Consider the following 26,711-nt stretch of genomic DNA (forward strand, 5'->3'; position numbering starts at 1 on the left):
TCTTAACAACAATTGGAAAAATCCTGATGTCCCAGAACGGGTAGAAATTCGCACATATTGGCAAATCTGTCTTCAGTATTAGCCATCAACCTTATGGTTCCTAAAACAGTGAAAAAATTGCATTCACTTACCTTCATTGGTACTTTACAGCCATCACTGCCTCCTCTCCCAAGTTTTCCATAATCTCCATCGCCCCAGGACCAGACTGTATCATCGTCAGTCAGGCACAGTGTCTGTGCATCTCCACTGCCACAGGCTATGTCAATCACACGGTAGCCCTGGAGAGCTTCCACCTGGAAAGAAATCACCCGGGTTTGTTTACAATAAAACCCTCAGTTTCAGAAAAGATGACAAACCCAACTTGGAGAGGTGCTTCACTGGAACTGCAAGTCTGAAACACCACAGGGACAAGCCAGTAAAGGCAACTGAAAGGGCTTTGCTCCTTTCAAACCAGCAAAATGAAAACTATGTATTTTAAATACTGGATTATTCTTTTTAATTGGCAAACTAGTCACGTGGTTTGTATAAATCGTTTTCCCTGACTTGTTAGGTCAAAAAAATTTAAGGTTATCGAGACTATATTCTGTTGAAATAATTTCAGGCTCTCTGGGTGAGTATTGTATACAGTAAGAAAAAAAAAAAAAAAGTCTCATTTTCAAATACTCTTTTACTAGTTTACAGTTTTCTAGCCACTTGCACCATAAACTGAATTTAATCAACATCTTTTGAAATGCTGCCATCTAGTGATGAAGTATGGGATTTGGATTCACAAAGTAAAAGGGTGGCGACCCACATCCATCGCATCCCCCCAACCCTACCTGAAATAGGTTATAGGTGTCACAGTCCATCATCCAAAGCAGCATGGAACTTCACATGCTTCAACTCATATACAGATTATCTTTTTTCATACTAACCGAGAACATGGAGGGGGAAAAGGTATATAGGAAAGGTGTAGACCTCGTTTTTTTGAGGGCAGGGGAACAAGAACATCTGGATAGAGGTGATAAGGTCCCAAAGTGGACTAAGAATGTACGACACCTCACCCCACAAATTCAAGCAATGAAAAAAGTTAATGCTTGCATGCACTGAAATATTTGCACAGATCTATGAACAAAAGTAACAAGCATTCAGTTTGATTCAACTAGTGTAATTTTACCCTTTGCTGTGTTTTCGGCAAGAGAACACAGGTAGCAAAATGAACTCTCACTTCGAAAGCAGGGCAGTTCTCTTAATACCACTACTCTAACTTAAAGCTCTTACAGTCCAGTTCACAGCAGTATGACAGTCTGAATTACAACTCATCAGCTAATCAGTATACTCACTTCTTCCTACGTTCCACACTGTCCGAGTTCTTGGATTTACCACTTAAGAATCAAATGGAAATGGCTATCTCCTTCACCAATAACTGTTTAACACAAAGTTCTGTAGCAAATATCAATTAAACACTTGATAATTACTTAGGTTAAATTCTTAATAACTTAGTATATACTTCAGTAACGTCTCAGTATTCAATCATGAGAATTATGATTATGGTATCAGGAAAAGAAGCAGTTTGCAAGTGGCTACGTGGCTATCCCTGTAATCACTGGTATATTTTCCAGGGAGTAAACCCTGAGGGGACTCAGCAGATCAGGAGCTCCCTCCTTACTTTCAGTGCCAGCTGCTCCTGTGAAGGAGTGGAATTTACTTACGGCAGGGTGGGGTGTTTGATTTGGGCTTTTCTTTAAGTCTTCTCTAAAACAAATTCCTTACCAGCTGTTTCATGACCTCAAGCCAAGTTTTGCAGCTCCACTTTCATTTTGTTCTCCCGCTCCACTCCTGTTTTCTAAAGCAACTCTTCATCTCTTAAATACATGACACCGTTTTGCCCTTTCGTTCTTTATATGCAGGAATGCACCAAGTTATACATCAAAAGAACTGGACTGAGACTGTACAGAACTCCGAAGATTTCTTACCAGTTTAGGTTTTAGTTGATCCTCACTATCTCCGTGCCCAAGGCGTCCATACCTTCCCTTTCCCCACGTAAAAAGGTCTCCTGCAGCTGTAATACATGCGCTGTGTGCTCCCCCAGCAGCAATGTCAACCACTTCTATACCTCGCAGAGACTCGATTACACGGGGACGATCACAAGGGCTGAAATGAAAACATCTGTCTTGACAAACCTTTTACAACAGACTACTCACGTTCACCAACGTATGGAGAGACGTTTTTAAAATGAGTATGAGGACACCTAAAATAACTGATTATTTTCTTTTGCTCCGGTGTAATATCCTACATATTTATGTTTAATTAGGCATTCAGAAATATTTTTAGAGGCCTATAAAAGCTAGAAGTATTTTACCATACGTTATGCTACAGCATTACAGGTAACCTGAAACTACAAAACCACTGCCATTAAAATCTAGTCAAAGCTAAGCTTTTACCCTGGAAAATCAGTCCAATGTAAGACACATTATTAAAATTTCTAACACAAAATGTACTGTTGCCTCCCACAGACTTCAGCATTTTGTATTTTTTTTTTTATGAGAACATTTTGTCTCTTAACACAATAGAACTTTTCCTTTAATGTAGGCAAACAGTGCACGTAAAGATCAGAAGCAGGTGGCACTTTTGCTCCCTAAAGTGCCCTGAAGTTCCACATACCTTCAAGACAGATTCCAGAGGAAAGCCACTAGACTTTAGCAACCACAGATATGTTAGAACACAGTATGTAATTACAGAAATCATAGTAACTGTTTATCTGAAAAATATTTTACAGTTCTCCGATTTAAAAATGTCCATTTCCACATCACTCCTTAACAGTGACATATAGGCAAAAACTCACGCAACACTTCAAACACACAGCAACTATAATAAGTATCCATGAATGGTTTCGAAAAATAACATTTCAAAAAGAGTTACTTACCTTCTGTTTCCATGACCAAGTTTACCATCTTCTGCTTCACCCCAAGAATAAACTTCTCCCTCAGAAGACAATGCCAAGCAGTGCTTTCCTCCTGAGTTCACTGCAACTTTCTTTATAAACACATGTTGGATGGATTCCAGTAAAGTTGGAGTAGAAACTGACTCTGTTCCTCCAATTCCAAGCCTACCACCTGCTCCATATCCAGTGGCATATAGCTTTAAAGTGAAGAATAAAATTTAATCTTGTTCGCCTCTTTGAAGAACATTCACTAGAGCTGTAAAGAATACTTAATGAATGTATATTGGAATAAACTTGAAGGAAAGCCTGAGCAAACAGTTTCTCACGTGCCTCTATACCCTCTTCTGGAAAATAAGAAATATTTTTAAATACTTCAGAAAAGATTGTGAAGATACAGCGACATTCCAGCCAACGTGGACTGTCACTGACTTAACAGATTTCATTTTAAAACCTAAGGCTGATTTTGTAAAAGCATCAAGAAACCACAGCTCTGTGTGGCAACATTACAAAATCATCTATCACCTGTAGGCCTCTTTCAAACACTACTATTCTAGTTTTCTTTCTTCTGTGGAACGTACACAGCTAAACACAGTTGCTTCTTCCCCTTCCATCCCATAAATACAGTCTTAAGCACTGCTTTTCACTCTCCTTCTGTCTACCTGAAAGTGATTGCTCTCAGTTGAACGATGGCAAGCGATGTCATTAATCTGTGCGTTACCCTTCTGTGAGCCATTAACAAAGACGATACTGACTGCTGAGGAATCACTACAACGTCTCACTAGATTAATGTAACTGTTACAAAATGCTCTGGCTAAAATTCTTAACCACATCCTTAACAAAAAGGATGTGCCATCTGTAACAAAATACAGACTTTTTCAAATTTGAGAACCCTTTTTTTTTCCTCCTATACCTTACGCTAAACCTCTGCACGGCGCTGCTTTTCACTTGAGATTTAAGCATCTGCAAATCAGATCCTGCAATATCTAACTTGTGGGCATTTAGCCAACTGTGATCCATCCCAGGTTCCAACTGCACCTCTCCCCATCAGATACACATAATCACCATCACATTTTACTGTCTGTCCTGTTTTTTGGGACTCTGTGTGCACATTACTTGTATTCAGTTTTCTTTTCCAAAATCTGATCACGGTTTTGAACTGAGAACTAAACTACACGTCTTATTTCATGTATTTAATGCTATACTACACTGAATTCCTAGACTGCACTGGTGGAGTTAGTATAGCTCAGTTTCTTTACAAAAGTAAAATAGAACAAAACTAATAATAGTAACACTACTATCTGCGCTACACACATTATTTTTTATTTAGCCAAATCTATTCTGACTGAAGATGAAATACTTCACGGGAGTCTAACAATCAACCATTTCTTGTATCCTTACTTTCCCATCAGCAGTCACTGCAAACAGAGTCTGTTCACCACCAATTAACTGCACCGGTCTAAGGGTAGCAAGAGCTTCACATGGAGTTGGGACTTTGACTTTTGCCCCTTCAATCCCGCCAAGCTGCCCTCTGTGATTATGACCCCAACCATAAATAGTTCCGCTGCCTCCAGCTGAAAGTGTCCAATCATCAGGTCGTCTGTAGAAAACGCAAAGCAAACAGAATTTTAAAAGAGATTTTAAAAGTCACCAAAAAACGCAGCTTCTCATCGTACAACAACGAAGCATCACAGGACCAAACCAATGACAGCTGAAAGAAATAACCTGTTCATCCACTGGACAAGCTGCTCATCCTGTTCTCTCTTAAAGACATCGTGGCACTCGTGAAGAACATCCATATTTTCATTATCTGCCATTAATTCTCGGATTTTCTTTGCCACCTGTAAAATATTTTGGATGAAACACCATTATTCAAACTATCAGTTATTCCTATCACATTTGACATAAAATACTTGAAGAGATGCACTGAGTTTGAAGTGAAACGCTTTCATACGTTCCATGAACCCCTTAAAAATATTCCTGCAGTACCTCATCAAGGAAAAGGCGAGGCAACGGCGTCCTTTTATCGAGAGCCACAGCCACCCTGGACGCCATACAGTATCTCCTGAACCAGGCCCATTTGTGTGTCTCTGCACAGCAAGGGAGAGTGTCCAACTCCAGATCACAAGCAAGAGCCACAAGCACCTGCAGACAATCAACAAACATTTGAGAGATGTATCAAAAACGCGTTAACAAAAAGTAATAGGCATTTGATGTAGTTGAACAGATCATGGACCAGTGAGGCCCAAACACAGTCTCAAAGACACGTAAGGTGCAAGGGACATTAAGAGCCATCTTCATGACCCTCACTGATGGGGCAGCATCGAGTGTACCCACACCACCTCACACGGCTATCTATCTATTTTCCTCTGCCAATCCAGAAATTTTCACAAACCCCCCCGTGAAAAACATTCCTGGATTAATTAACTTTTCTGTATCGAATACCACGTGCTGAACCTTCCAGTTCTAAACCCGGTCTCCTTCCAACAATTAAATTGATTTTCAATTGATTGTCAGTTTGATTCAATTTCAAATCACATTACTGATGAAGATTTTGAACAATGGATTTCTTTTTCCCTGTACAAACTCCTACATACTTTAAGAATTTCTTTTCCTTAAGATAGATAAGTCCTCTTAATTTAACTTTTACTACATGGGAGGCTTTTTCAGCCTTTTACTCTTTTTGCTCTTCTCTACGCTTCTTCAGCCTGTTTATTTTTACTTTGAAGTACAGGGTCCAAAACTGAATAGCTTCCTTTCAAGATATTCTTATTTGTTCCAACTAGATGTAAATAAAATCTTCAAAGTAAGTAAATAAAAATATACAACACTCCTATTAGGACAACTCAAAAAACACTTATCAAAAAGCGTAGTTCTACTGTACTTCCAAGATGTTTTTCCGACCCACCTACCACCTCTGCCGAGCTAGGTAACTCCTTATTCTTTATTTGTGTATTTGATTCTCCTTTTAGGAGCAGTACTCTGATTTTATCAGAAAATGCTTCTGATCTAGGACTAGGTGAGCTTACCCCCTCTCTCAAAAAAATCCAGAACTGTACTAATGAATTCTGTACTGACTGTACCCCGTTACCTTAAAGAAAGGGCTGTGGAGCAATTGTTTGCCACCTCTCACAATGGGGTCTTCATAGTCAAACTGTCGCTGCAAAGCTTCTGGAAGCCCTTTAACCAAAGCAGCTAAAGCACTCCCGGTGAAACTCTAGAGAAACCACAGAACTAGAAGGTCAGTCTCACTCTACGTATTACAAAAAGTACATTATTTAGATGACCATGACAACGCATTAGGAACTTCCCAAACTGCAGTTAGCCATGTGAAGTATCCTTTCCATCCACTTCCTGATACAAAAGTATTTCTATCACTTTTTGGCAATTCCAAAACCACATCTATGCACTGGCCATTTTTTTTTCTAATCCGGAGTACCTTACAGACTTGCAGACCTGTGCAAGAAGGCTATGCATCTGCACTTTTCCTGTTTCGCCACTAACAGCAACGTACGTCAGAGCCAGCATTTGAATGCTTCACATACATCTGAATGTGAAAAATGTGAAGAGGATGGTATCACTGCCTTCTTACCAAAGCTCGTGTTTCTCCATCATTATCCCCTAGAATCCGGTTGATGTTAATAGACTGGCCAAATTCTGTTGTGAGCAGTTTCCGTAGTCTCTGCAAAGCCCACATCCTGTGGCCAGCAGCTAAGAAAATGCAAAGAACGTTATCACTTAAAACGATCATGTTAGCTTCAAACAAACAGACTTAATTTTAAGACTACACCTACCTAAGGCACTCAGTTGAGCACAAGCTGCAAGAGAAGCTGCCAAGCGAGGAACTATACCCCTGTTTGAAGCAAAATTTAAGCGGAAATCCAACAAACACGTAACCAAATCCATTGAGGGGCATGAAAGAATGCAACGATCTGACAGAAGGTCTTTAGGGCCTGCAAGGAACAAAAAGCAAAAAAACAAATAAAAAAGTTGGTTCTCAGACTGAAATGAGAACAGAACGTAGGCAGGATTTAGCTGACCAAACACAGCAGTCTAGAGTGCCGGTGGGCAGCTGAGCTGGTTCATTCCACCTCCCTTGGAAGAGATTGGAAGAAAGAGGGAGGGACTTTCATGACATAATGCACCTAATTCCAAAACAGATGCATTAAAAAAAGAGAACTTTGAGATGAATTGTGCCTCATAAGTATCCTCTCTTCACTAATGAAGAGGCAAACTAGAGTGATTACAAAATATTTTTCTCTCTCTCTCTTCCCCATGTATATGTGCACCTCTCAGGACTTGGTTGAAGATGTTGCCCAAGCGTGAATGAAAATGTTTTCTTAGTATGAGTGTAAATGAACTACTGAACGTTGGCATGTAAATATCATGCAATAAATGCAACTGTGAAAAACAGACAAGTAAATCTACTCTCTTGCCCTTCGGTAAGTGTCATCGTACGCGATACCTTACCTGCAGCTGGCATGATGGGGTAAACAGTGAACCGCCATCCCCATCCATTCACAGAGCCGTCGCTGATGAACTTCCACTTGAGTTCATCCCCTGGAATCCGCAGTTCACTAGACCAGTCTGACCACTCGCGACCTGTTACAGTCGGTAATAGGAACAATATTCATCTATCCTGTCTGAGCCAATAGCCAAGCCACTCAGCGACAGCAGCTTCACTCCATGGTTATAAACCTCACACACACGTTGACCAAAAAAAAAAAAAAAAAAAAAAAAAAAAAGCTATGTAAAGCACATAAGTTACATTTATGAAACATCTTTATCGTTAAGTCTTAAACAGTTCGATTAGCACTGTTAACAGATACCCTCAGTGCTTTTAATACCACACTGAAAGGACAATTACGAGATCTTCTTAAAATCCATTGTCCTGCTTTCATATTATCTTATTTTACAAGAATCTATAACAACACATATTAAATAAAGCTTCACAGCTTTTTCCAGCCAGGAATCCAATCAGAACTATCTCAGTAACGAAACGCATACGCATCTGAAACAGCTTGGGGGGAGAATGGGTCAACAGTAACAGCCCACATCATGACTGCTCCGAAATATTAAGGACGGGCAGTACGCCCTGGGACCCTTGCACTTGAGGTAACGCACTGGTAGTTTCAGTGTAAAACTTGATGGGATTAAAAACATTCCTCTAAAATGTACTGCAAATTAATAGTGCTTAAAAATGAAATCAGAGATAACAGGATAGAAGACACAAAGATTTCATGCAGTGTCACGTACGTAGGCCAGAGTAGAAAATGGAGAGAGCAAGCACCTAGCTACTATTATTTGGGGCATTTGACAGCAGAAGAGCATTTGTCTTGACTGTATGAGTTTAAATTTCTGTACGTATGACTCGAAAAAAAAAGCTAACGGAAGAAGTGTCTTTTTCCAATTGTGTTCTAATCTGTTAAACTACACCTTGATTATACAGGAATTTGCACATGTTCGCAGGGGTGCTATACACTGATTTTTTTACACTGCAACTGCTCTTAGGAAGAGCATGACAACGTGCATTCTCTATGTTCAAAGATGAAAGATCACTCTTACATGTCTGCGTCTAGATCCTACTTCTTTTCTGGTTTAAAACAGAATTATCAATTTACGTAGTTCTTCCTCTTTCTTTTATTGCCCTGTGCCTCACAATAAAAGTCAGTCACGGAGAGTGGTACATTTCATTCAGCATTTAACAGCAAATCACACAAGACATTTTTGAAAAGCACTAGTTCTCATAACCTGATCGGACGGAAACAATTCTGTTCACACCATCCATTATGGTGAGTGGATCATGACGCCGCTCTGTAGAACACTGGCGATCAAATTCTACCCTCAGTCCCTCAGCACCTAAACAGCAACAAAGAGTTCACACATTTCTACAGAGCAATCAATACCACAAACAAATGCAGTATTTTAGAAAGTCACATGAAATCAAACATAGCGGGTGGGAAGCCGTAGCGCTCATTAACAGAAATAACTTCCTTTGGTTTAATGACATTATTTGTCTGTAATTTCTTCTCTTTGAAAGGCTTACATCACAGCAAGCTCATGTGAGTAGGGGGCTAACAGACAGAAGACTATATTCAGAGCATTCCAAACTAAACTTGCAACAGACAAAAAAATGTCTATTTACAGTTAAGGCAAATAGCTCTTTGTTGCCTGTACCTTTTGAGAAGTACTAGGTAACATACTGAAGGAAGTACTAAATGAAAAGAGAGTGTTAAAACAAAAAAGCATTTCCCAAATGCTCAAGGCTGGAAGACAGGTGTTCAATTACTGACCCTGAAAAAGACTCAGTCCTCCTCAGCTTCGTAATTGAACGGAAAACAGGAATGATGTACAGCTGCAGTCACAGTCAGTGGACCCAAAAAATTGTATTTCACAGGATCAAGATGTTCATGCAGTAAGTGAGTGTTTGAAGAACTACTTTGTTATAGCGGCAGGATACGTAACACGGCCTTAAAAGTCCAATACACACTTTTGCAAGCGAAGGAAAAATTATATGCATGCAGGTTTGAAATTAATTGTATTTGAGTAACATAACTTTAAGAATTTTATACCTGGTATTTTAACTGTGCCACTGGAAGATGTATCATCAGTATATGGATGGCTGCTTTCTACCACAACTGGTTGGGAAGACAGGCGACCACTTTGTGAATCAGTTGCTACATCTTCTAGTTCAGTAACACACAGCTCCAACAACATATCAGCAACCTAAGAAAAGAAAAATATAGGCTTGACCAAAAGTAAGTTTGATTAGTCCAAGAAATCTAAGCCAACTAGAATTCTTTCCAAATTGAAAATACATTAATTAATCACTTGTTTTCTGAGTTCTGATTCATAAACCATCTTACTAATTCAAAAAATACTCTTTTTCATGTTGTTAAAGCTACAAGAACTCCTAAAACTAAAGGACAGACAACGTAATTTCCCAGTAAGTAAATGACACCACAGATAATTGTTTTCCGTCACAGAAAAAACAAAACAAACTGTAAAACCTAAACGGTAAAGCATAGGCCAAGAGATTTATGAAAGGTGTAAATATTTAACCAGTACGTAATATTGCAAAACAGCGTTTAGAGAGAAAATTCCAATAGTACTCATTTTTAAAGAGTTTTTAAACAGTTTCAAATAAAAATTTTGACTTGAGGTTAAAAACACAAAACAAAATTAAAAATAACAACATCAAACAAACCTCCAAACCACAAAAAAACCCACAAAGCTGTTCAGCTACTCAGTACTGATGCTAGAAGCAAAAAAAAAGAATTGATGCATAAGTGCATACATAATGTACATCCAGCTAGGGTGCGAGGGGGACAACTACATCTCAAACCCAGAACATGGGTATACACAGCTGATCGTTGAACATTTCGGGGTGGGGGGGAAAAGAAATAACAGTATAAGAAATATCACTCAATTGCCTCTACATGAATAGCATCTGTTAGCCTCTCCCACAATCCTAATTTATTCGCACAGAGATATCATAAGATTTCCTTGTTTAAAACTGAAGCTGTCTTGTAATTTATATCATTAATAAATAAATAAAATTTCTCTGAATTCAATGCACACTACACTCCTTAGCCAAGTCATTCTTCACATTTTTGGTTAGTGAAGAGAAGCACAATAAAAGAATACAAATATCAGTTTTGCATAATCACTTCTGGTGTTTCAAACCAGTCTAAACAGTGCAAAGCCATAAATTAACTACATCATATGAGCATCTTAAAAGAAAGGCATTGTTAATTATTACAGAAAAATATTTGAAGGGTAAAGCTACAAGAAACATTAAACAACTTTCAGTTCATTCCTGCAAGCAGATACGCCATAAATAATTCATGATTTGTAACATTCTTTCATATAGCTGCTGGTATGCAGTATCACAGCATTTGTTAATTCTGTTTGTCAGCTGTCCCAAAAAACCCCACACCCGTGGATACTTTGTAAATAGTTTGAAATTTCAACGCATCAAATGTAAATCTTAAAAATGAATGAGTATTACTATATCATTGACAATATATTAACAGCATTTTTAGCTAGCAATAACGACTGCATCAATAAATAAACAAACCCACATGCAAAACAAAACCAACACGGAAGTTTTTAAACTAACATTCCACAGATCCAGGAAATAAGAGCTTGGTTAATTCAGCCGCACCCCAATAAGCACAGCCACTTGTCCAATACACAAATAAGCTTCTATTTTAATGTCTAATTGCAACACAACAAATTAAGGAAGTAGTCTGCTACTGACATTTGTAGCAGATGCATATATTCACGCAGTATTTCCATTAAAAACGTTAAGGTTCACACGCATTTAAGGTCAAATCAAGTTTTCACATTTATTAAGTTTCTCAGTATGCTGAGCTGCGCTTCAAAGACAAAAAAAAAAAAATTTTAGTACACTACTAACAAAAAGGACATAGTTACAATGCAACAGAAACAAAACCTGACCTGTGGGTAAGCTGTGCCCATACCAGACAGCACAGCTGAAAGAACATCTCTCCCCTTTTCACCCGCTCGGTTGGACACAGCCAGCTTCAGCAGGTCAACCATGACTCGCGTGTCATCTGGTACTAAGAGACTAGTAAACTCATCCAAGTACTGCGGTTCTGGGCCAGATACTTTACTTTGACTTTCCACGTCCTACAAAACAAATTGCAGAAATATTTAGAGAGGGCAGAGGGAGGAAATGTTTCGCTGAATCCGAACAAGTTCACTTGCCTGAAGTACTTTAAAGGAATTTTAAAACACGAGTCGCAAATCTAGGATTACATGGCCCCGAAATTAACCTCCTGTCAAATCCATTGCTCAACTGAAAAAGCTTTCCTAAAACTAACTTCCTTTAATGTCAGACAAAAGAAAAATTAAAAAAAAAAAAAAAAAAAAAACAACCCTCTGTCTTTGGATAGATTTAAAAAATGCAGTAATTTACAGAATAACATTAACAGCACAAAAAAGCGGCAAAGTTGATTGATATAAGCATGGTAAGGCCTTAGGTGTTAAGGAATGTACTGGCATTACTTCTTTGGTTTTTGTCATGGTTTCTGCAATGATACTGGCAGCTCCAGGATCATCTGTGACTGGAATGAAAGGACGGGAAGAGGCAGCAGCAGCTGAGGGAGTGACAGCAGATGGTGTCACAGCATCTTCTGAAGAAACAACCTAGTCAAAACAAATAATAACTAATAAAAGCTGCAACAAGATACGGTAAAAATCTTTAAGACTCTAAGTCTTTACTAGAAGGGCTTATGTTCAAACATAGCAGCAATTTTAAAACAGCCATAAATTCAGAACAGATCCACTCCCTGTATTTTTAACTTCTATTTTATGTTCCTAGCACAGCAAACCAGCCAACACCCCCCCTCAATACCAGCTGCTACAAAAACATACAATAAAACATCAGTGGCTGCAGAAAAGTCTACAACATAGACAAGAAGCTTGTTAAAGGGAAAGTTCTCTCAGTAACAGACCTTTTCTTTTTCCTGCTTGTTTGCAGTTGAGAATCAAAATACAATTCCATTCAGGCCCTCCTGTCTACATTAGTTGATAAGTTTACAATTACATTTCATTAAATAACGGTCAAATATCTCCTTAGTCTTGACCTTTTTTTTTTTTTTTAAGATCACTCCTGTAAAATGAATTTATTGTCTCATCAAATGCTTAATATATTCATGTTAACTCTAATATGCTACTAGAAATCACAGCAACTGGATTTAAATGACACAGTGCATTCTCAAAGTTCAAAACTGATTTCACACTAAATTTTAGTTTTTCCAAATCTGACATATGCGGAGTACCCACTCCTGAAATCACAGCATGAAAGAACTGTTTAGTCTCTGCTATTATCAAACTAAACAAGATAATATTTTTCAGCTTTACGGTTAAAGCACTGATGTGAAACTTCATTTGACTCTTTACCTCCCCTCTCCTGTCCTGCCACGGGTTTGGGCTCAGCCTCTCTTCTATATCTCCTACAAGCAGGCATTCATCTCCATTTGCAGGGCTTCCTGTAGAAATCGCATCTGATGGGGGGGCTGGCGATGAAGAAGGACATTCTACTGGTGCAATCATACTTGCAGGCATCAGTGCTCCAACAACTGCATCCCTGAAATCATTTAGGACAGATTAACAGGAACCCAATTATACCCCCTTGTTGAACTTAGAAAAAAAAACTTATTAGCTTGTCTTAATAAAATAAGGAAAGGTTTCCAAGCTCGGGAATTTAAAGAGCGGTTTATCGCCATTCTCCTTTGGGCAGGATGCTTAAATGCTGTGTTTTAAGGCCACTATTTTATGTCAGTTTCTCTTTGTAAATTTTAGCACAAATACTTTGTTCTCTACCAACAACACGGAGGGCACTGTGAAGTTTTATTGCTCTTTCCACCCTGTCCCTCGCCGCTTGCTCTATATAATCTATCATGATTTACTTACACTCTTTTTACATGATTTATCTGAGCTTTCCTAAATAAATATTTTTTTTTTTTCCCCCAGGCACTGGGAGTTTTTGTAAAGAAAACAGCATAAAGCTAACTTCAATTTCAAAAGCAGATTTAAATGACGCTTAGGCCTATCCTGAGGGGTCCAAACTTGCGAAACATTTTGTACCTGACCCGAGAGACCCTAACAGACGGTAAGCTGTGTCATCTGCTCTGCGAGAGACAAGAATGTTTGCATGCCCACCTGGCATACATGATCTGTAATGCCATCAGTATATGAGATAAGGCCTGCTGTTTGGCCACATTCCCGTCAAGCGACAGGAGAATCTTCGCGAGGGAAGGGCGATTCGGCTTGGAGCTGTTTGACCCGCTGATTTTGTTACTGGCAGCAGAAGAATCTGCATCTGAAGGAACACCTGGAACGAGGGGGGGAAAAAAAAAAAAAAAAAAAAAAGAGAAGGCAAGCATTTTTTAATGGTATAATACATACCTGGAACTGATTTATCTAATGTCTTGTTAAGTCAGAAAGATGACTATAAAACTATCTCTACAGTAGACTCAAACTGCAGTGCCTACAGTTACAACATTATAGTCAAAACTGAGGCTTTGCAGCAAAGGCTTTCATAAAATAGTTTTCCACCTTTCTACTTATACATGAAGATCAAGGTAACATAGATATTTTGGTGATCAGCATCTAAACCAAGTTTCGCTTACACAGAAATTTCTCTGATAGCAAGAGTATTTATTAGGTACTCTTAAAAATACTAATCAAATAATCTATATATGCAGTTCTTGCTCTTTTTTAAATACATTGCCTTATTCATGAAAAAGCTTAATTAGCAAAACGTTTGCTCCTTTTATATTGCTGTTTTGCCTCCGTAATTCTTAAGTCACCTATCTTAGAAATAAAAGGTAACAGTAGTATCAAGAACTGTAGCAAGAGGTTATGCGTAAGAACACCAGTAATACAGCAACAAAATCTTTGGAGCATTTGATAAAGCATGTTGTGTTATAATTTCCTGAAGAACAATAGAAGTTCAAACTAATACTACTTCCGAGCAAGTCCTTTACAATTTCCACTTTCAGGAAGAGGTTGTGTTGGGGATTTTCTGAGGGGTGTGTATGATTCTTGTTGTTTCGTGGTATTTTTTCTGAAAGATGGTTTTCTTTTTGCACTCTCTATCGCTTACCAAACCACACACACAACTAACTCTCCAATGGAATTAGAGAAGAAAATACAGTCATAAATACCCACCAAGATAAGAAGCACCTAAAGGGTCCCTTGCTGTCTGGAAAAGTACTGGTTCATGAACAGATGGTGTAGCTACATCCACTGTTGTCCATGCGACACTGTGGGAAGACCCACAAGCAACCCGAGTGATCTTCTGGCCTTCCAAGCCCTGGACAAGAGTGGGCTTTCTATTGACCGTAGTCGTTCCGTTGCCCTGCTGCCCGTGGTCGTTGTCACCCCAAGCGTAAACCTGTCAGTAAGCATTTCCACATATTACTTGGCTTCATCAGCTGCCTCATCCCATTGTTTTCTTAAAAATTCCTACAACGTAATCTGAGTGATTTGTATTACTCATCTAGGACACTTTAGAGAACCTATTGCTGTGGCTTTCTTTTTTTCCCCATTAAATAATGCAGGCATCATCATACATTAAAAGAAAAAAAGGAAAAAAAAAATAAAATCAAAGCAGCTATTTATCAGATGATTCATAAATTATTGCAAATTCATAAATCATCAGTTGATTCATAAATATTTCCATGTTCACAGCGAACAGTAAGTTAGAAGAATTAGGTGCATAGTAATTACACTGGGGATCTGAATTATTACAACGATAATGCTGGATCACAGCAGAAAAATCTGTCCAGAATATTATGACTGCTTCTGCATTTCAAGAGTGAGGAGCAGGAAACTGATCGTGAGATACTACATAAACTAGGAGAATACTACAAAAGCTACTACAGCAACAACATTTAAACTCCTATAATAATAATAATAATATGAAACGTAATATATTTTAAACTACAGTAATGCTTATATCTATACAGGACTTTAAAAAGCAAATAAACAATTAGAAATTTTTATTTCATTTAATCAGCACCAATGCTATTACACTCTGCTGCCTCACCAGTTTAGTTTATTCCTTTCTGGATCAAGGAAAAAGGGGAAAGGAAGGTGATGCACAACGTACCTGTCCAGTGTCAGTAACAGCCAGGCAGTGGAGTGCGCCCACAGCCACGTGCACAATCTTTTTACCCCTCAGTCCTTCCACAACTTGTGGCTTTCGTACATGTACATCCGTGCCATGGCCCAGCCTGAAGTAGTCGCCCTTACCCCTGCAACAGATAGTAAATGTAAAATTCAAAACAATTCTATTGTTCACGCATTCTTCTGTCGACACAGCTTCGCAAAGCAAAGTACTTCAGGTATCACTGGGATTAAACACAAGCACCAACTAGCGAATTCTTCAAATCTGAACTAAAGGCCTAAAAATTAGGGTAACTGCAGTTCTGTGACTCCATCACTTTTCACCTCAGTATAGAACAAGCGTCATTATGACTACCTTTTTGTACATAGTGCAACTTTGTTTATACTACATTTCCTCTGTTGCAAACACCGCGATTATAAATACTTACAAAATTGGTATGTTTTGATAGACTTGGGCAGATTTATACTACAGAGGATAAACGTAACAAAAAAAAGACTCTTTGACATGTCTGTTCATAGAAAAAAATATACGGAAACTAACGTTTTCAGAATTGAGTTTTCACACTGTTGTAAGCTTCCATACAGGTTCTCAAGCCTCTGTAACTTAAATTCTTCCAAAATTGTTATATACAAAGTGCACTAAAAATATACCATACACAAAAGCAATGTAAACACCTTAAAATGCCTCTAAGACTGTCAATAAAGATGAAAAACCCCTGAGATTTATTCCACTGTGTTTTTAGTAACCACTCAGTTCTGTTACTCACCACCACTACTATCTATTTTTCTCAAGAGAGGTTATGTTATGCTGGAGATGAATATGATACATAGTACTGTTGCCTATCTAAAGCTGTAATGCAGAAATTGAGATTTTTCCTTTAAACCCATACAAATTCAAGAAGAGTAAAAGTTTAGAAGCAACTCAGCCATCCTAAAGTGCAGACACGCACAGCTGAAACTGGCCCAAAAAAATCTCCTTGCAGACCTGTAATGTCATGAAATAGCTGTACATTTTATGACTAGAGGTAACAGTGTTAGGACAAACTGGGATAAAGAAGGAATGAACAAGTATTCTGCAAGGAGTTCTTAAAGAACTTCTTACTGCTTTTGTCACTCCAAATAAAAAAAGCATTTAAGAGAGGGGAAAGCATCAGAAAAATAGTTTCCAGTGGTAGCTCTGAGAAACAACATAACTGCTAACAGCTTTTCTCCCTTTCTGTAAGTTACTGCTATTCTTAAAATAGAAATGTTGTAGATTTCTCTTCACATCATTCACCAATTTCCGACAAATAGCCGACAAATAATACCACAAAAATTATAATTTTAAGTCATTTTAGCTTTGATATACATCAAGTAGGTCATAGTCTTATTACATGAGGATGGGGTAAAACCTTGATCTGGTTAGAGCTCTGAAGTTGATCTACCATACACTAAGCTCTCAAATTTGACAGAAACGTTTATAATCCAAAAAAGCTAGCTTTGTGTTCAAAACAAAGCAGAAGCCACAGGCAAACAGGTGAAAAATCGAGTTTCTGAATAACTCAGTGATCATCTCATACCAGTTCTTGCTTCGAGGCATCATTACTGACAACTCTGGCCTCCTGAGCAGCAGTGAGCTCTCGAGACCCTGTGTTTCCAGGGAATTTCTTCCCATCTCCTCTGAACTTTAGCTTAGTTCCTTTCTCCACTATATCGTTACTCTCCCCGTCTCTTAGCTGTAGGCTATGTACCCCGAACTATGATTCTCAGGTTCTCTTTTCCCACTTCACCCCAAAGTCTCAGTGTTCCTTTACACACTCCATTGCTCCCAAGAGAGGGAATGATCTTCCACTCCCTCTGCTATTTCAGTACGAGCCAGGCACCCTCACAGGACAATACACAACGGAGCGTGCTGCAAGGCACAGCGTTAGAGTAACTGAACAGTCCCCAGCCTGCCTCGAGGAGCTGCCAATTTAAAAGACAAAGCACACAGTAAGGCACAGATGGAATTAAGACAGTCAAACAGCGAGGAATACAACACGTATTTAGCAGTTGCTTTGTTAATACTTTCTGGCGAATGCAACATACCATGTCCACACCACTCCTGACTTGGTCAGTGCCAATGAGAACTGGGCACCGCACTCAATCTGACAAACGCCTTGGCCGTTCAGTCTTTCAATGTTCTGAGGAATGTTGCAGCCTTCACTTCCTCCTCGGCCCAGTTTTCCAAAATCACCGTCGCCCCAAGAAAACACCAAACCTAACAAACACCAAGCTGCAGGTCAAACAACGATCGCAGCATTCCCGTGCGCTAGAAAGCTTCTGGAACAAGACATTCCTACCTTCATCTGTCAAAGCAAGAGTCTGAGCATCTCTGCTCCCACAAGCAACTTGAATGACTCGGTGGCCAAGGAGCACTTTAACCTACAAAACAGAAAACACAAGCAAGATGTTTCAAAGAAGTCATGGTTTAAAACCTTACAGATATTTTCAAGTTCTTATGACTGATCCTGTTCGTTGTGCCCAGCCTGAGCACGCAAAGGATTATCAAGCCTTGCTCACTCAGGACCCAGCGTTGATCAGTAACAGTAGCAGCTTCCAGCTGTGTATCAAGGGAGATGGAGGACATGAATTCAAAACAGCACAAGTCATTTCACATCACTTCCCATGAGAAAAAAAAAAAAAAAGAAAAAAATAAGACTGGATCTTTTTGACCTTTCTGAAATAGCTTGCCTGTTACTAGAGGTATGTGTACCAAAACCTAATTTAGATCACTTCACAACGACGTCTTCATACCGCCTTCATGGTTTTTGGCTTTACTTTATTTTATCGAGACAAGAAACATTTATTTTACCATCTTAGGCTTCAGCTGCGTGGTATTATCTCCATGTCCTAGCCTTCCATATTCTCCAAGACCCCACGTATACAATTCGCCACTAGATGTAATAGCAGCACTGTGGGAGCTGCCACAAGCAATATCACGGATGCGTTTGGTTTTCAACGCTTCTATCAACCTGGGTTTATCACAGTTCCTAGAGAAAATGAGTGAAGAGTTCATTGCATTAATTATGAGAGAGTTGCACGATATTCTCCAACCTTCATAATCCAAAAAAGTTTGTGCGATAACTAAGTTACTTATAGATAAAATAAGATGCAACATTATGATTCCAAGACATACTCTTGAGTAGCACCATAAATCTGAAGTTTATGCTACTTTAATGTACTTCAAAGTTTATTTAAAGAAATATTTTATGTATACGCCACAAAACTTAGGTGCCAAAGACAAAATGTCGAAGTGATGAATCAATTAAAAATTGTGTAATACAAAGTGAAAGTTGATATCCCGTCATTGCCCAAAGTCAAGCTACTTGTTAGCTGTGGGCACAGAGCCAGATAGTAAGATTAAGAGCAGACACTCCCATCCCAACTTTGCTCTTTACAAGAGAGAAATTAAAACTGGAATTTAGCGTTAGGCTTCTATGAGACTATTGGAAAATTTTACTATTCATATGGTTACAATCGTCTCTAAATTCAGGGAAGAGTTTCAACTCAAGTTTTTTTAATTCTGACTGTGTATCAGAGCCACTATTAAGGTTTTATAAGATTATGCATGCCCTCTGGAAAATTTTCACCCATGAAATGCCCTAAAATTCCAAGTCTCACTTTTAGTAAGAAAACATGAGACAGCTGAACAACAGACAACAATATTGCTCTAATCTAGACTTCCCTTTTCATTGTTGTGACACACATACCCCTATGAACATTTATTTTTTGTCATATATTAACCATCTGAGTTGGGCACTGTAATTTTTAATGTATTCTGAGCACGTCTTCAGAATACATCACAATGACAAACAAAGACTTCCCCATGGGCTATGTTCAACTTTTTTTTTTTTTTTTTTCTTTCAAAACATTTTGCTGTGGTACACACAAAAGAAATTCCAGAGAATTCAAATTTTCCTCAAAGCTGTCCTGTGGAGGATTCAACTATGCATTACTGAAAAGCGTAAGAAGTTTATTTATGGCAAACATGTTTATAGACAGAAGTCTAAAGAAAAGGGCTACAAAATACTCCGTCAGGCTTACATTATGAACTGTTACAGCTCAGGAATGTAAAACTGCTATGGTTTTACACCTCAAGGCACCTCTGTAAACCTTACTTTATAAGGTTTTTACAGAAAAACCATGTCCGAAAGTGTGCCATTTCATCAGTGACATTGAAAAAATACTATTAAAGACTTGATCCACTATGTTTCCAAGTATTCTATTAATTGAATGCCTCCTTTTTACATGACTGAAGACTGTAACAAATGCTGTGCCACAGACATACACTACTGGAAAAGAAAAAATTACCTTTTCCCAACACAATTTTTTTATTCCCACTGTATTAAAAATCCTGTCATTGTCAACAGTGGTGGTCAGCTGTGTTCTAACATGCACCACAAATATCCTCTTACTGAAATACAGACAAATTTGGTATCCTTACATTCGACTGAAGTGACCAAGTTTTCCATCATCTCCTTCACCCCATGAAAATACTTTTCCATCAACAGTCAATGCCATAGCATGCCGGCCACCTAAGAGTGTAAACAAAAAGTTAAATTTTCAAGCTTTCAAACAGGCAGCAGGTCTAGCAAAAATATCAGAAATTCGGCACTGCTGTACTTCTAAAATGTAATCGTGCAAGCCTTTCGAGCCAATACACACTGCTTATTTTTTTCAGAGTTTTTATGGGCTGTAATTTAAAACACAAAACTTCTGTGAGGGTAGGTCTCCCAGAACATTAAAAAAAAAAAAAAAAAGAAGAAATAAATAATCACTCAACTTGCTATTTTCAATGCTGCAAGAAAAAAAAAGAAAAAACACAAAACACAAACCCATCATTTAGCAATATTAAAAAATTAGAATGCTTTCTTTGGATCAGACTGAAAAACTATTCAGAAGTTAACAAATTTAACTTCCACCAAGAAAGAAACCGTGTAGGGTCTAAATTAATAGATTTTAAGAACAGAATAATTAGATATAATCTGACATTTTATGCAACAGACAGAATTTATTAACCTGTATTTCTTTTTAAAAAAAAATTAAAATACTAAATATGCTGGGGCATCACAGCACCCAAGAAAATTGCAAAGCAACGATTATCAGGCTTAATACGTTACATTTATGTACGTAAGAATAGCAATTGTCAGTACCTGAGTGAACAGCCACCTTCTTTACCACATAGTTACTGAGAGCTGTAATCTGGCGGGGAATGGGCACCGTTCCACTAGATATTCCTAAACCCAGCCTTCCATTTGTGGCTTCTCCACAGGCATATACTTTACCCTCTACAGTCACTAAAAGGAGGGAAAAAAATTTCGCAACACCATTAATGTTTCACAACTGGAAATCTGTCTCTGCCCTCAAATAATTATTTTAAACTTGTATTACCTGCAAAAAGGCTTTTTGATCCTCCAGCTACTTGTACAACATTCAAGGCAGATAGGGTTTCAGAAAAAGAAGGGACCTTTATCTAGAGCAGACAGGAAATAAAAATCACTACAACACATTTTTAAGTTTTATACTTTAAAAAGAAGAGCTATTATTAAGTGATAAACCAGTTAATCTAACCGGTACCTTTTTTTAAAAAACAAACAAAAAAATATATAAAACTCCCCACATTTTTCAGACATTTCACACATACCAGTTAACATACACCAGTTGAAAGACAGTAACCAAGAAAAAGCATTTAATACTGAAACCCTGATAAATACAAAACCTGAGAAAAAAAATGAAACTTAATATAAACAAGGACATTCTTTTTAAAGTTTTCTTGAGAAAAGCACAGAACACAGTAACAGTTAACTTTTTGTTTCCTGAAAGGCACTCTACAGATACAATAGTATACATTTTATTTACAACTTAAAGAAATGCTCTCTTAACCTACTTTTCAGATTAATATCTTAAATTGATTAAACATTTGCCACGTATCTCCCATCTTGCATTGTATTAAAAATTATGTATAAATGGCTGCACACAGGGCTGAAATCCCTCTCAAATTACACTGAATTTCAATCAAGTTACACCAATCAAAAGATTAATTTTTCTTTTTCTGAAGACTGCACCAGCTCCAGGTATAAGTAATACATAGAAAAGTTCACAAATATCTTAATTTCATGCTTGCAAACTCAAAAGGAACAGAATACGTATAGACTGCTACACATTTTTAGAACTGTTAGTTCACTATCACCTAAAACAAATGATTAAGTGGCTGCTAAAAATCCAACTGGATTTCAGTAACAACCAAAACACAAATTTTCTCCAATTTTCCACCCAGCAGACAGCTACATGTCTGAAAAGTAAAAAAACACTAAAACCTACACTTCATAGCTTTTGATAATAAACTCTAAAACTCTGATTAAATTTGAATTAATTTTGAGTTGTGTGAGACTTGCACATTTTATTTTTAGCTGTTTCTGTTTTGTAGTGAAATATGAAAACGACAAACATACCTTGGAACCTTTTAGCCCTCCCAATTGGTCTTTGTCATTCAGTCCCCAGACAAAAACTTTGGTTCTTATTGTAGCTGCCGATTCAAGCCCAGCTGCCTTCTTTCTAACAAGACTGAACATATTGAGAAAAGTAAGCCCAGTCAGCTTAGCAAGCTTCACAGTATAGCATAGGCACCTTTGTACTGTATTTACTGATTTTACAGTTTGAAACAGTTTCAGTACTCTAACAACACCAGGACAGCTAATTGGTGACTATAACAAATAAAAGCAAAAAAAAAAAAATAAATATAGAAGTGGTAAATATACATGTGCCACACACCAAATATAAACACATCAAGCTTTTAGCTAGCTTTCAATTCCAGGTATACTGCAGAAGCAGAAGACTTGCACAAAATGTCACCATCTTACCGGTGTGATAATCTTAAAGAAGTTATTTATCAACAAATGATGTACTTAACACTTCTGACAAACTAAGATACTGATTTCTCCTCACTACCATTCAACCTAATTAAGTTGCTCTCACTGAATTACAGCAATATATAGACACTAAGGATCTTTATAATTTCCCCCTCCACCCCTGCAGTTCCCTACCTCCCGGTGTTAGCTTTATCGTCATCCTCTTCCTCATTATCAGAAGCAAGGAAAGGGACTGCAGCCAAATCTTCATCCTCTGCACGTATACGTCCCAGTATGCTGAGGCCATGTATTTTGCAATCAATCCCCGAGCTCCTGCACTGCTTGATTGCAATCTCAATATATCTGTGGTACTAAGAAGAAAAAAAAAAAAAAGATTGCCATCTTTTGGATCCTATATAAGTTTATAATACATAGGAAGCAGTTAGAACTTTTGTTTTAACTTTGTCACCTTAACAAAATTAATCTGCAACTTTAAATATGTGGGTTTTCAGCACTACATAATTCACACTTTAGGATAAACATATCGCCTCATTAATTTGAGAATTCTTTCACCTCCAGTCTTCTAAAAGTTCACTGTGCTTTCCTCCTTGCTGTTACTGAAAAAGATGAGAACTACTATCCAAAATAAGCTTTATAATCCACCAAAGTTATCCCCAAATGTAAATTGATGTCTTCTTGGTTCATAGGTATGTTGATTTATATTAAAAAAACCTGAAGTATTTTTACTACTGGGGCTACTATAGAGTTACAGTGTGATTATGGTAAGACTTATCAGGATAATTAACTTTACTGAACTGCCAGAAATAGTGCTAATTTAGAGGAAAAGTAAAATACCATGCTTTAATAATCACAACAGCGCTCTTGATCCACCTCTTGCAGCAAAGTATTATTTTGTTGCATGCAAGAGTAATTCTCACACAGACTTACTTCTGTACAATCACTGAGAAGAGGCACTGTGGTGTCTGTAGGATTTATATTGATTGTCTTTAGCTCTATAAGGTTATTTAAGGAATTCCCCCCTAGAAAACAAAACATGGAAAGAAAAACATTTTAAGGTACGGTGTTTGTTTCATAAATAGGCACTATGCATGTTAATCAGATGGCTACGTTAACTAAAAACAGACAAGTAACTACTGTTGAACGTACAAAAAAAAAAAATATTTTTCAGACTTCTCAGAGAATACACACTTACCTGAAACTACAACTAAAGATGGCATGTAACTGCTGTCTGCAGGGTCCACTATCATCTTTAGTCTGTGAACAAGAACATCTGGAAAAATCTCCAAGCGAATCCAGTGCTAGGGAAAACACATAGAATTTCATTTTCTGATAGTATTGTTGGGACCACTGTATGATTAATAAGAATAAACCTGTGCTGGTTTTGAGGAAAGCATGAAAAACATTTGTGAATGGTATACAACAGCTGCAAGGCATGGCAACCGGCCAAAGGAAAAATGACCTTTTGAACTTCTCACCTGTCCAGCCTCCAAACACAAGAGAAGCAGCTGCAGCAAATTATTTCACCCAAGAGCAACACTACTGAGAAGACTGAGGAAGCACAATACCATCGGAGGACAAGAAATGGGATATAATGTAAATCTTTGGTTACAGTCTGTAGACAACCTGAAGGAAGGGTGGCTGGGGATATTCTCAGCATGGCCATCAACAGAGCATCAAAACACAACTGACAGAAGCCTAGCTGCAAATTCCAGTGCCCAGGCTGGCCACAAAGCAATGCTGCATGCCAGTAAAACTGGCCAACCATATACTAAAGAACAATGCTTTTTATAAATGATCTGGACGTGGGAGTCGAAGGTACGTTAAGCAAATTTGCCGATGACACTAGGAGGAGCTGTGGATTCCCTCAAGGGTAGAGAGGCCTTACAAGAGCGATCTGGATAGACTAGAGAGTGAGGTAATCACCAACCGTATGAAATTTAACAAGAGCAAATGCCAATTCGTCACCTGGTACAGGGCAATCCTGCTTATATGTACAAACTGGGGGAGCGGAGGCTGGAGAGCAGCCCTGTGGAAAGAGATCTGGGGCTCTGGGTTGATGGCAAGTTGAACACGAGTCAACAGCGCGCCCTGGGCGTCGAAAAGGCCAACCATGTCCTGGGGCCGGTCAAGGGAGGCAACTGTCCCACTCTACACCGCACTGGTGGGGCCCCACCTTGAGCTCTGTGTGCGGTTTTGTCCTCCTTCTACTGAGGTAACCATCAGAGTATGTACAGAGGAGGGCGACCAAGATGGCGAAAGGTCTCGAGGGCCGGATTTATGAAGTTTATGGTTTGTAAAGCTTGGAGAAGAGATGGCGGAGGAGAGACCTCATCACCATCTACAACTTCCTCAAAAGGAGCAGCAAAAGGGGAGGTTCTGATCTCCTCTCTCTGGTGACCAGTGATAGGACAGGACACTAGGAAATGGAACGAAGCTGTGCCAGGGAAAGTTCACACTGGACATGAGGAGGAGGTTCTTCGCTAAGAGGGTGGTCAGCCACCGGAACAGGCTCCCCAGGGAAGCGGTCGTGGCACCTAGACACAAACTGAGCTCTGACAAGCTTGAAGATGCTCTTAGTCGTACGGTATAAGTTTTAGGTAGTCCTGCGAGGGACAGGGAGTTAGAAGGGATCCGTAAGAATCACCGAGCCCAATTCGAGATATTCCATGATTCTACGCAAGCGAGGGAGGGCTTAGTGGCAGTTTTAGCTAGTGAGAGACTAGGTATTGGCACAAACTCACTTAAGTAAAATATAATCAACGCGATTGTTACAAACGGTTGTCATCAGTTATTGTACTGAAAAGACAACTGTAACCATAGAGCCAACTACAGAACAGAGTAAGTACCATGTATTTCAAAAATCACCCAAATTCCTTATAATTAACATGAGATCATTCGAAAGATGAAGCACAGCTCTGAAATGTAGGCACATTTACTATGAAGAAATGTGGTTTTGTACTTCGGATGTCTGTTTTTCCTACTCTTTTATCTTATACAAAGGTAACAAATATATTTCACTAAGGTAAAGACTTATCCTCCTAAGAAGAAAGTATGCCAGAATAAAGCAGTTATGGCTTAAAGTTACCTTTCCTTGTGAGCCAGAAGACTGCCAGCACTGCTCACTGCCATCAATAAGACGTGAAGCCTGATTCACAGAGGATGAGACATTCAAATTCTTAACTATTCTAGACCAATCATCCAGTAACATTCCCCGCTGGCTACTATGCCGCCTCTTCAGCTGCTTTCCAGAATGCCCACAAAACACTGGAGACTGACCTGCATGGTTAAGTGAAACATTAAGCATGTACCTCTCGAAGAAAACTGCTTTTATTAAACCCATAAGCCATGTGAAAGGAAATAACAAATCAAAGATTTTGGGTATGTAGTCCAAAAGTAGAATACAGAAGCGTGTCACGTTGGTATGGTAATACTACTCAGGCTTAAAGGGCATAGCTCAAGATTTATGTAAAACATTACAGGGACACGCAATCTTTGAACTGACAGAATCCTTAAAAGACCAACATTTTTGAATAAACAGCCACTTGAAAGGGTCCTTCCTTTTGAAATACAAATCAAAATTTATTATGATATGTGCTTCAAAACACAGACCCACAGCACTGAATTTTGTACACCACCACAGCGCATGAAAAATATGCGACCAACCCCCAACAGAAATCCCTTACAAAAAACCAAACAATTAAGTTACAACACTCAAAAATTCTTGTTCAAGAATGAGGTGGTTTAGTGAGTTAATGATTTCCTCCCTGGAAAAACCCACTTCTACTTTCCTGCGGTGATCTTTGTAGCTTCTATAAAGCCTGACTAAAATAATATTGCAACGCCGCTGCCCTATCCAGGGCAACGGGAAGGATTACAGGGTCACACCATACTAGCTCTACAACCCTACTAACTGATATATTAACGGAGTGTCTTTCTTGCCCTTTAGAAACACCATCATACACATGGCAATGCACGTTCATGATTTCTAGTAGGGAATCAGTTTTACTCGTTATCCAAACCAACTAGACTAGCTATGTGTAAATGTGACGAGGTTTAGTCCAGAAGCCAGCATCACCTTGAAAATACTAGGGATCAGACTGCTTTTTAGATAAATGGAGAGAAAAGTAATAAGAGCTAGTGTCATGCAAGTTTTGCATAACAATACAAAACCCACAAGTTTTGGAGTTAAAATGGCTGCACTTATTCTTGCCCTAGAAACAAAAAATTCTGATTACAAG

At 38.4% G+C, this 26,711-nt stretch overlaps 1 protein-coding gene across 8 annotated transcripts in view; it reads right to left on the minus strand.

Moving 5' to 3' along the window:
• The window catches only part of HERC2 (HECT and RLD domain containing E3 ubiquitin protein ligase 2), a 114,384-nt gene that overhangs the window by 19,705 nt on the left and 67,968 nt on the right, over positions 1–26,711 (minus strand). For 7 of the 8 annotated variants that reach the window (XM_042788890.1, XM_042788884.1, XM_042788887.1 and 4 more), the window contains exons 53-81: positions 25,559–25,749; positions 23,666–23,771; positions 23,401–23,492; positions 22,648–22,823; positions 22,057–22,168; positions 20,996–21,077; positions 20,758–20,901; positions 20,049–20,139; positions 18,417–18,594; positions 17,905–17,986; positions 17,651–17,822; positions 15,567–15,711; positions 14,624–14,849; positions 13,613–13,784; positions 12,851–13,037; positions 11,954–12,094; positions 11,384–11,575; positions 9,493–9,646; positions 8,672–8,779; positions 7,391–7,522; positions 6,715–6,873; positions 6,513–6,631; positions 6,012–6,137; positions 4,910–5,065; positions 4,646–4,761; positions 4,322–4,520; positions 2,906–3,120; positions 1,956–2,133; positions 132–293 (exon numbers count right to left, since the gene is read on the minus strand). In XM_042788890.1, coding sequence (XP_042644824.1) covers positions 132–293; positions 1,956–2,133; positions 2,906–3,120; positions 4,322–4,520; positions 4,646–4,761; positions 4,910–5,065; positions 6,012–6,137; positions 6,513–6,631; positions 6,715–6,873; positions 7,391–7,522; positions 8,672–8,779; positions 9,493–9,646; positions 11,384–11,575; positions 11,954–12,094; positions 12,851–13,037; positions 13,613–13,784; positions 14,624–14,849; positions 15,567–15,711; positions 17,651–17,822; positions 17,905–17,986; positions 18,417–18,594; positions 20,049–20,139; positions 20,758–20,901; positions 20,996–21,077; positions 22,057–22,168; positions 22,648–22,823; positions 23,401–23,492; positions 23,666–23,771; positions 25,559–25,749 — 4,313 coding nt within the window. The remainder of the gene's footprint in view (positions 1–131; positions 294–1,955; positions 2,134–2,905; positions 3,121–4,321; positions 4,521–4,645; positions 4,762–4,909; positions 5,066–6,011; positions 6,138–6,512; positions 6,632–6,714; positions 6,874–7,390; positions 7,523–8,671; positions 8,780–9,492; positions 9,647–11,383; positions 11,576–11,953; positions 12,095–12,850; positions 13,038–13,612; positions 13,785–14,623; positions 14,850–15,566; positions 15,712–17,650; positions 17,823–17,904; positions 17,987–18,416; positions 18,595–20,048; positions 20,140–20,757; positions 20,902–20,995; positions 21,078–22,056; positions 22,169–22,647; positions 22,824–23,400; positions 23,493–23,665; positions 23,772–25,558; positions 25,750–26,711) is intronic. The other variant, XM_042788891.1, reaches the window with a different exon arrangement.

Source organism: Tyto alba, unplaced genomic scaffold (assembly GCF_018691265.1).
Source record: "Tyto alba isolate M040663 unplaced genomic scaffold, T.alba_DEE_v4.0 Super-Scaffold_14, whole genome shotgun sequence".
NCBI lineage: Eukaryota > Metazoa > Chordata > Aves > Strigiformes > Tytonidae > Tyto > Tyto alba.